Below are 11,231 nucleotides of genomic sequence, written 5' to 3'. Positions count from 1 at the left end.
TATTATATTATATTATATTATATTATATTATATTATATTATATTATATTATATTATATTATATTATTACATTATAGGCCTATTATAACTTATAATCTACAGTAAAGCATTACATAATAAGTATTTCAATTTCCACTGATGGAATCTAACAGCAGTTACACACCATCTGTAGTGTTGACTGGTGTTCAGGTGCTCTAGAGTAAGTTTTATCTGCTTATTTTACTTCATTGCTATCCTGGGCTTCATTTGAATCCTTGACCATAGTACAAACCTAGTTGAATGACTGTTAAAATGTGCCTGACCTAATTTCCATTCGACCTTACATCTTCAAATGTAATATCGCTGAAACTATAGATGCCTGTTTTGTGTCAAATTCATACATCATCAACAATTTACAGTGAAACTTGATGCCTGTTACGTGGACGCTGGAGAGTAGTGGTGTGTTGCAAGTTAGTGTTGTTTAAACACATTTTGCTGAGCAAACAATGGCAGCCCAAAGCAAAGCCAAGCCAAGCAGAAGCAGAGATCAGCAAGTTTACTTACAAGTACAATCACTGAGGTTGGAATAGGTGTTCCATACACTAGAAATATAACAGAAGATACAAACAGGCCTAAATAGGATAATAGATGAAATAAGATGGGCGAAAAACACATATAGGGCCTACATATGGATGCTGACAGTTGCACAATATCTGGTAGTATAGGCCTATTATTGCTCAACTGAGCAATTTCTAGAACAATTGTGCGAACAAACCTGTGCAAATATACATAGTATAGTATCGGTCTGAATGTGCCACATGTCATCAGAGATGTCAAAAGTAAAAGTAAAAGTGAAAAAGAAACACCATTTCCTTCCAATACAGGTACGTACCTTATGTGGGTAAAAAAGTAAGCCTGTGTACTTGTCTTATGCTCAACTGACTCAACTGCAGTGGTTGGATCAAGTTTGTGGTGGGTTCTTGTTATTAGGTTTTTATTGTTTTTCACCATCAACACAGTCTATCTATTCCTCATTAGGATCAATGGAGTGAATGGTGTAAGTGCTTAAAATGGTGGCACTGGTCACCAACAGGGCTGGAATGACCATCTGGCATAGCAGGCATTTTCCAGTGGGCCCTGCACCCTGCATGGGCCCCTATTTTCAGAAATGTTAAAAAAAACATTTCTGAAAATAGGGGCCCATGAGGGTGCAGGGCCCATCGCTGAATCAGTTCTGCACCGCTAATTATGAGGGGCCCCTTTAACCAAAAAGTGCCCGGGCCCTATTTCTACCCTGGCTCAGCCCTGGTCACCAAGCTGAAGGAACCTCTGCAGCATACTCAGGCAAGCTGATGATGAGGAAACTCTGGTTGATTAGAAAATAAAGGAGATTTGCTTAGCCCAGTCAGGTCTCACCAGTGGTGTAGTCTACTTTTTTATGGTGGGTACAGTATACTGTATAATAGAGTGTAGTGGAAAGTGCGATCTTCAAGATGCTTGAAGAAGATCTATGATCGAAACGTTGCTCCTAATAAATTAAGTCTTTTGCAAGCAGTGTGCAGATCCTTTCCCGCTCCTATACTGTATATATAAATATTTTTTGAAGTGGGTATACTGTATATATTTGTGCTATTCAAAACAATCGATCAATCAATTTTAAGTGGGTATACTGAAATCCCTGAAATTTAGAAGTGGGTATACTCCGTATACCTGCGTTCTACTTAGACTACACCACTGGGTCTCACCCAGTAAGACACAGCCCCTGTTTTACATTAGCTGTCACCAGAATGGCAATGAGCAAGTTGTAATGTATTACCAAAGGCCCTGTGTACAGTAGTGGTGTAGTACTACTGTATGGTTGCAAAGTTTCCAGTGACTGTTGCAGTATTCCACTGGGAGCATGTCTATGTTCCCACAGTCCATTGGTCCCACATCACTACAGCTTTTAACATTCATTTTTAGGCCCACAGCATATACCTGCTGCTCCATGTTCCCACATTGCAAAGAATTTATTAAAATTTAGGCCCTTTGTTCCAAGGGCACATTGTCTTAGTTTACTTGGAAATGTGGGAACATGGAGTTGTAGAACAAAGGGCGTACACTTAAAAATATGGGAACATGGATCAGCAGCAATAAGCTGTGGGATCATTGGGCTGTGGGACCAATGGGCTGTGTGGGAACATAGCGCTGACCCTATTCCGCACTGGTAGCTACGTAGGCTACCTGGCTACCAAAGTAGGCAACTTGCAACAGTGCAGCCCACATTGATTCTCTGGATGGGAGACAGACATAGATCATCAGCGCTCCTCTGACCCCTTTTCACATCCTCAGCTCCTTGGTCTTTGTCACATTGACAGAGCTGGGAATAGTTCAGTTCACGGTGTGAAACACGAGACTCGTGGCCAGGGGAAAGATACAGGTCAGCTAACCTGGCCTAACTGGGGCTTTGGGCAGGAAAAGACAAGCAGACAACAAGGCACCAACTCATGGGCTGCATTCCAATATGCAGACTTGTGTCCTCCACTTGTGCTTGTGGCCTTGTGCCAGGAAGTAATACGTCGCAATGACATCACTAACAACAGCATTGTATTTCAATATCTCGCAAAAGCTCTCATTTGCAAACTCGATGGTGGATGAAGAATAAACCCCCCAAAAAATGTTGTGGCTAGACTGACAGCTGGGAAACTTTATTGTTTTCTCCATGGAGGCTGGGCGAGGCCACAAGCACAAGTGGAGGACAGGAGTGTTCATGTTGGAATGCGCCCATGGATTGTCCAGGCAACTGCTGCATAGGTGCATATAGAATACATTATACTGTACAGTGGATACAATAGGTATTACAGCCATTGTTGACTGTTCCTTTGCTTTATTGCTATATTGGTGTTGTATTTCATAATTGCATTGCAAAAGGTTAATTGGTAGAGAAAATTGTGGACTGGGCCAAACTTTGAACCATTTATCAGATCATTCATTTCTTCTTTTACACAATAGGCCTAGTGAAAATGTAACTTGCAAAATGCTCCTAATACACACCAAATGCACACAGTACCAATACACTCCCAGCGAACAGTAAAGTAGATATAATGAGGCAGTAATTCAGTTAGGCCTATAGGGCATTCAGGCCGACTGAGAACCGCACCGGTGCCCGTTCCCGAACCCAATCGCGAACCGGCCATCGTGTTCACGCCACAGATTTTAGCGTTTGTGAACCTGAAAGTTGGTTCGCAATGCGAACCGCAAAATACTAGGTTTTTCTCCTCGAACCGTGACGACAGCATGGCCGTCAGCAGGTTCATCCGGGTAACACAATCACGTGTGGAAAAAGTTCAGAGCCCGGTATGAACACGGGCGGTTCGCAGATAAGCACTTCAGTGCCGAACGTAACTGGTGCAGGCAACGGCTCCGGCCCCTTTCTGGTCGGCCTGAAAGCCATATTAGTGTAGTCAGCATTCAGGACAGTGTGTAGGCTATGAGTGGAGTTTAAGTCTGCCCTCTCGCATCTGAGTACATACATGGTCCAAAGTTAGATCCATAAACTCTATATTCCTTGATGGAGAAACAGAACACGTACAGAAGCTAAGTCTGAGGAGATGGCAGATGAAATGGCTGTCGAAGAGCATTGCAACTTTCCCTTTTTGTCAGTCAGTGAACACTACCAGATCATCTAGATATATTCCTCAATGCTGTATTGGCACCAGGCCATTTTTATTAAAATACAATTCAAAATAACATGTATTTATATAACGCTGTATCACAACTATGAAGTTGACTCAAAGCACTTTCAAATTACACATACACACATTCCTTCATTCACACAGCTCTGAAGGCTGCCATACGGGGCCAATTGTCCAGGGCTCACGTGAGAAAACACACACACACACACACACACACACACACACACACACACACACACACACACACACACACACACACACACACACACACACACACACACAGAGTAATAAAACAAAAATCTAAAAAAGATGACTCTGGAAGCGATCAAATCATAGCATAATTTTATAAGATCAAGACTACTAGCCCAGGAAGACTAGACATTATCAGACTACTTTATCACTATGAATATGATATTAAGTCCGATATCATTTGACTTGTATTTATTTGTTTAGTAACACTTTATATCAATGTCTGCTTATAAAGACTTAGTAATGAATTAACTAATGATCTATACTTTATAAAATATCTACAAATAATACGTTCACAATTTCACAAATCTTTTAACAGAGTATTATTAATCTTTTACAAACAATTTGTAAATGTTTGATAAATATAAAATATTAACATAACATTTACAAGTCATTAACAAACATTTGTTAATGCCTTCTTGTTCGTTTGTTCATTATTTACTAAGTGTTATTAATGCTTTATAAGCAGACATCAATTTAAGTGTCGCAATATTTTTTAATTGTCCTTCAGAACTGGATCCCCCAGAGTCCCGTAAGGAGACGGCAGCACCTGGTTGTGATTCCTATGCAGAAGAAGGCCCATCCCATACCCATCACACCGGCGGCTTACCAAAGACTGTGTTCAAAGTGCTGGGCGGCCTGCTGCTGGTGCTGTGTGTGTCCTCCTCCTGGGTGGGGACCACGCAGCTGGTGCAGCTCACCTACAAGTCTTTCCCCTGCCCCTTCTTCATCTCCTGGTTCTGCTGTAACTGGAACATCCTCTTCTTCCCGCTCTACTACTCCGGCTACATGACCACTCCGCAGGAACGGCAGAAGCTGATTAAAAAGTTCAGGTGAGAGAGGCCCTATTGTGGTGCATGTGGTAGGGCAGGGGTTCCCAACCTTTTCCAACATGGGGCCCACTTGAAATTTTCACAAATGTTCGGGGCCCACCTCTGACCCAATTAACAATGAAACTCAAATAAATGAACAGCAACACACACAAAAACATGATTTTGTTTTTTCAGAAAATGATTTCAAGGTCCACTTGGAATACCTTCAGGGCCCACCAGTGGGCCCCGGCCCACAGTTTGAAAATCACTGTGGTAGGGCATTCGTTTGCTATGCGGCCGACCCGGGTTCGATTCTCGGCCTGGGTCCGTTGTCGACCCCTCCCTGCCTGTCTCTCTCCCCATTCACTTCCTGTCCACCTCTCAAACTGTCCTCTGATCAATAAAGTCGTAATAGACCAAGAAATATCTTTTAAAAAAAGAAAATTACATGACTTTTTAAAAATATACATACTTTACAATGACTTCAAGTGTGAATAGTGTATTTTGGGACACCTTGTATATACCAAAGCTCACTAACATATTTTTCCTGATATCTCCACAGGGACTGCCATTGTGTTTTTGGGAGTGAGCAGGGGACAAAGCTGAAGATGTTTGTGAAAAGGACAGCACCTTTCTCCATCCTCTGGACACTGACCAACTACCTTCATCTCCTGGCCCTACACAAGCTGACGGCCACAGACGTGTCTGCTCTGTACTGCTGCCATAAAGCCTTTGAGTTTCTGCTGTCGTGGATGATCCTCAAAGACCGCTTCATGGGAATAAGAGTGAGTGTTGAGTGGCGGTGCAAAACTTACACCAGAAAAAGAGGTGCTGGCAAAACACTTGCAAGAGGAGAGAAGTGCCGCACACTCTCGAGTTGTATAAACTAATTTTTAATGTGACAACGTTTCGGCCTGTCGCAACCGTATCTCACTCATTTCGTGAAGTATTCACGAAAAAAATAGATTAATTTTCGTGGTGCAGTCACGTTATTGCCCGCCTTTCGTAAAGTCTTCACGAAAATAATAGATTAATTTCCACGCTGCCTATTCACTTGAATTGCCCGACTGTAACAGTTGCCTAGCGACCCACTAGTTTGATGCCCTTTCGGTAGCCTACCGTCACATGGTAATCAAACATTTCAAACAAGCAATTTAGGGTTAGGTTTAGGGTCAAGGTTAGGGTTAAGGTTAGGGTTAGGTTTAGGGTTAAGTAGGGTTAAGGTTAGGGTTAGGTTTAGGTTTAGAGTTAGGTTTAGGGGACATAAGGCGTAAGTACCGAAAGGCGTGAGATAGGGCTCCCTGTCGGCCTTCCTCAGGTCACAGGACTCGAGAGTGTGCGGCAACTCGAGGGTGTGCGGCACTTCTCTCCTCCAATAAGAGTGAGTGTAACCGAGGTGTTCCCTCATAGGTTCGTCCCCTTCGGGACCACAAACTTTCCACCTCCTAGTCACCTCATCAGTTCAGAATGGGAGGCACAGTATGATACCGCTGAGCTAAAGGGCTGGTCCGATAGCCCAACGCTACCGCACTGTGTTGAGGCTTCGGGAGGGAGGTTTACTAATGTTCCATGCCACACTCTGCTAGTTGGCCTCCATTGCATGAGTAGGCTTAGTACCTCTCTGGAAAAGTAGCAGAACAGAGATATGTAAAATATATAAGTGATGGGATGTCTGAAATAGTCTGGACATATTATTGACAGTGACTACACACAACTGATGTTTCACTAAACTAACATTTTGCTCAAGTTTGTACTTCAGCCTTTTTCATCTAAAAGTCTGATGTGTCAGTGTAGTAAAGGGCAGGACAGTTGCCGTGCCAATCTATAGGCCTTGGAAGGACCAAAGGGTCAGACTTGTTGGTCTATCTAGCACACCAACAACCCGAGTGATGGTAACCAGCAGTGTTGCCAAATGTGTCTGATCAAATCCCGCCCAAAAAGTTCTCAAATGCCAAATGCCAATGCCAAAATGCGCTAAATTCCACCCAGTTTCAACAAATTGCATTGATCTCTATGGGCATAAAACTGCAAAAAAAAAAAAACAAATGGCCAATTTTTCCCGTTTTTACCCGCAGACGGCCATCCCAATCAGTCCAATTGGACGGGTAACCGCCCAATCTGGCAACACTGGCCCTGACGGTAACACCATCGTCCTAAACTGGAGTGCTATCTTTGTGTACTTACAGATTGTGGCTGCCATAATGTCCATCATTGGCATAGTGATAATGGCGTATGCAGATGGCCTGAGGACAGACTCCATCCTGGGGGTGACCCTCGCCGTGTGCTCTGCCTGCACATTGGCCCTCTATAAGGTATATGCTTTCTTTTGCTTTTGTACGTTTTAAATAGTTTTGTAGGTTATATTATATTTATATTTATTATATTTATGTGTTTTATATTATTTTACATGATTGCTTTTACTTTCAACTTTTTCATATGTTTAGGGGTGGAATGATGGCATGTGAAATGCATGGTATTCGACAGTGACAGTGATATACACTGTATATATATCTTTATATGTATATATATTCTCAACATGATCTCCAAAATTTCCGTGCTCCTGGACACGGACGTTAAGGACACGAAATCCGTGTACAGGAGCACAGAACCTGTGGAAATATAGAAAGCACTTCCGTGTGTCCATCACGGAAAACAATTCCGTGTCCAGGCGCATGGAATTTTGGCAAAATCCGTGCTCCTGGACACGGAATTTGTGTCCTTAACATCCGTGTCCAGAAGCACGGAAATTTTGGAGATTAGGCTGATATACTGTATACTGTGTATATGCAGTATATGCGAGAGTACTCTTGTTGCTTAGTTCACAGCAAATGTCCATTGTTCAGCACAAACAGCTACATTTATAATTCTCCTTCTGAGGTGCTACTGAAGAAGTTTCTGGATAACGGCCGGCTGGGCGAGGCGGCCCACCTCTTCTCCACGATGGGGCTGTTTAACTTCCTCTTCGTGTCCGGCGTGCCCTTGGTGCTATTCCTCACTCACGTGGAGCACTGGAGCTCCGCAGCGTTGACCTCACCACCCTGGGGTTACCTGTGTGGGATTGCTAGCCTCTGGCTAGGTGAGTGAGATCAGGGCTCAAAACTATTGTCGAGCGAGCTGGGGCCTAATCGTTAGGAAAGTGGTTCAGGGTCAGAGGGTTGCAGGTTCAAATCCCATCCTCACCAATATGAAGACAATCTCCTCGCAGCGCTATGCATAGCTGTATCTATTATGAGCAAGGCAACCTCCAGTGGTGGTGGATAGGTAAAACCAGGTCATGTGGAATACGTGGCACTGGATTGTAATTATGGAATTCAGATTGCCCATCACTCAACCCTCACATTAGTCTAAGACAGTGGTTCTCAACCTTTTTTGGACAAATGCCCCCTGCACCTTATCCTAAGGCTGCCATCGCCCCCCCTCAATATAACATTTTTTAAATGGACCAATGACCCCAATGACAACTAAGCACCGCCCCTCTCAACTGTATCCTTTTCAACGCCCCCCCTAGGGCTCCCCAACGCCCCCAGGGGGCTATACCGTCCCCATTGAGAAACACTACTCTAAGTTGTGTCACCAATACCCTTGAGCAACTCAGAAGCTGTGATAAAAGCATCAGCTAAGTGTAATATAACAATTATGTTTAGAAAAGGATAGCCTGTTACTAAAATGCATAAAGTTTTGATTTCTCCTTTGGCTGAATGTTTTTCCCATTATTTCTGTTCCCTGCAGTGTTTAATATATCTGCCAGTGTGGGGATTTTTTTCACTTACCCCATCCTCATCTCCATTGGCACCTTGCTCAGCGTGCCAGGCAATGTAGGTATGTACTCCTGTTTTCATATCCTATCTGGATTTGGTAACTCTTTATTTGAGGGTACATTGTGTTGTTGTGTTACGAAGAGGTCATATCGTTTTATTATTGCTCGATCATTTAGTGCACTATTTCTTATTGTCTGTTATGCATGCTGTCATATGCAGCCACTCCACTCGCTCACAGCCTAAGTGTCTAGATCAGTGTTTCCCAACCTTTTTTGTCTTGTATACCCCCAAGCCTTTTCGTTGTGCCATGAGTACCCCCTAAGACAAGTTCTATATCGCTTTCTTCATCCCAATGTAACTAAGTTCCATATATTTGTTAAAATATTTTTTTCTCCAAGTACCCCCTGCAGTGTGCTCGTGTACCCCTGGTGGTACACATACCCCTGGTTGGGAAACACTGGTCTAGATAACATGACCTGGATGAATGACAATCTTCACACAGATATGGTGTGATTTATATGCAGTGATTGGCAACCTGCATTCAGAAGCTGTAATCACAGCCGATTTACATACAGAGTGCATCTTAATATGGGACCTTGCCTCCTTCCCTTGCCTCCTCCACTTGCCTCCTCCACTCGCTTCTCGTCATGATGACATCACTGACAACAGCATTATATTTCAATATCTTGCAAAAGCTCAATTGTAGAGTCTTTTTCTCGTGTGCAATTGTTATGGTGAATGAAAAACAGTCCCTCAAAAGTTGTTGTGGCTAGGCTGACAGCTGGGAAACTTTATCGTTTTCTCCACGGATGAGGGGCCAGGAGGCGGGGCGAGGAGACAAGCGCAAGTGGAGGAGGCAAGGACGCATATTAAGATGCACTCACAGCCTCCCCACTTAGTCAACCCATCCCTGCAATTCACCTAGGGAGCGCTGTCGAGAGAGCGCAGCCCATTCATTCTGAATGGAGCCTGCACTCCTTGGTTGGCGCCCACAAGAGTACAGTACCACCCGGAAAAGTGGCAAACGGAGTCTCTCGTAATACCCTTAGAAACTCTCTGCTGTAATCCAGTGCCACATATTCCAAATGACCTGGGTGTAGCTAATTGGACAGGTGAAACCAGGCCCTTTAGAATAGGCTATATGTGCACTAGATTGTAGCTTCTGAATCCCATCACTGTTTATCTGCCTAACTCCGCAGTGCTTAAAACTATATCAATCTCTGATATTTGAGATCCATTTCCTTATCTGCTTCACAGCTGTGGACGTTCTGAAGCACAATGTGTAATATAACATTATGTTACAATAATGTAACAGTTCAAAGCAAGCTGGTCCACGTCAAAGGAGACTGGGCCAAGAATGACTGGAGCACACACACATCATCAGACTCTGATGAAGACGCACTGCGTCAAAACGTTAGTCATGCTTGCACCACAATAAATAACAAAAACGTATCCTGTGAGCTCCAGTCATCCTTAGGCCAGTCTCCTTTGAAGTGGACCAGATTGCTTTCAACTGAATACAGTCTCAGACTCAGAGCACCAAAAAGGCTAGAGTGCAAATGACCTCCTAAATGTAATTGTTATATTCTTCTTATCTATACCTTATTTTAATGCTATTTCTTACTTGGCCTTCAGCTGTGGACGTGCTGAAGCATGATGTGTAACATTATGTTACAATAATGTGATTATTATTCTATGTTATTTTAATTATATTTTTTTTGTTATTCGGCCCACAGCTGTGTATGTGCTGAAGCATGATGTGTAATATAACATTATGTTATAACAAATAATGTAATTGTTATATTCCATGTAACCTCATTTTAATGCTTCTTTTTCTCATGTGGCCGTTAGCGGTGGATGTGCTGAAGCACGAGGTGACGTTCAGCGTGGTGCGCCTGGTGGCCACGTGCTGCATCTGCCTGGGCTTCCTCCTCATGCTGCTGCCAGAGCAGTGGGACTCCCTGATGCTCAGCTGCCTGGCCGCCCTCGCCGAGGACAAGACCAACACCACCAACAGGCCTCCCACTACTACTACTACTCACGGACATGAACTAAAAGAGCGCAATGTTGTCCACATATGTGACAGCAAAGCCAATGGGGATGTCCCGAATGCCATTACTTGATCTTTTTTTCCCCTTTTGTCTATTTTTTTGGTTTGTTGCTCATATATTACTCTTTTAATACATAATGGCCCAATACAATGATATTTTATGTGTTATGTACTATTTAACTGAGATTGGGTGCAAAACAAAAACACTGGATGACACAATAACATTGTTTATACCATTGTACAGCTAATAAATATGTCAAGATGATAATCTTATGTTGATGATTCAGTGTATCAATATTTGGATTTTCACTTAGACATGTGGACATGGACACGCAGTAATGTGACCACACCCACAGACAGGTAGGGTAACAGGGCCTGTTGTCCTGGGCTAGGGTTACATTGGGGGAGATATAGGACTCGGGCACTTTTGGCTTGAAGGGGCCCCTCATAATTAGCGGCGCAGAATTGAATCACTGGTGGGCACTGCACCCTCGTGGGCCCCTATTTTCAGATTTAAAAAATATATATATATTTGTTAACATTTCTGAAAATGGGGCCCCACGAGGGTGCAGGGCTCACAGGGAAATGCCGGCTTTGCCAGATGGCCAGTCCAGCCCTGTCCTGGGCCAGGGGATGCTGATGCATGTCAGATTAGGTGCCGGCCAAGGCTGTCAGAGGGTCCATCTATGAACATACACATTACACAGTAG

At 43.4% G+C, this 11,231-nt stretch overlaps 1 protein-coding gene across 1 annotated transcript in view; it reads left to right on the top strand.

Annotated features, from left to right (window-relative positions):
* Positions 1-10,594, top strand: part of slc35f4 (solute carrier family 35 member F4) — an 11,904-nt gene extending 1,310 nt beyond the window's left edge. The window contains exons 3-8 of the mRNA XM_063204240.1: positions 4,413-4,734; positions 5,276-5,498; positions 6,900-7,025; positions 7,591-7,789; positions 8,443-8,532; positions 10,323-10,594. Coding sequence (XP_063060310.1) covers positions 4,413-4,734; positions 5,276-5,498; positions 6,900-7,025; positions 7,591-7,789; positions 8,443-8,532; positions 10,323-10,594 — 1,232 coding nt within the window. The remainder of the gene's footprint in view (positions 1-4,412; positions 4,735-5,275; positions 5,499-6,899; positions 7,026-7,590; positions 7,790-8,442; positions 8,533-10,322) is intronic.
* The last annotated feature ends 637 nt before the right edge of the window (positions 10,595-11,231 follow it).

This window comes from Engraulis encrasicolus, chromosome 7 (assembly GCF_034702125.1).
Source record: "Engraulis encrasicolus isolate BLACKSEA-1 chromosome 7, IST_EnEncr_1.0, whole genome shotgun sequence".
Classification (NCBI taxonomy): Eukaryota; Metazoa; Chordata; class Actinopteri; order Clupeiformes; family Engraulidae; genus Engraulis; species Engraulis encrasicolus.
Note: the sequence above shows the minus strand (reverse complement) of the source record. Positions and strands in the feature narration are given on the sequence as shown.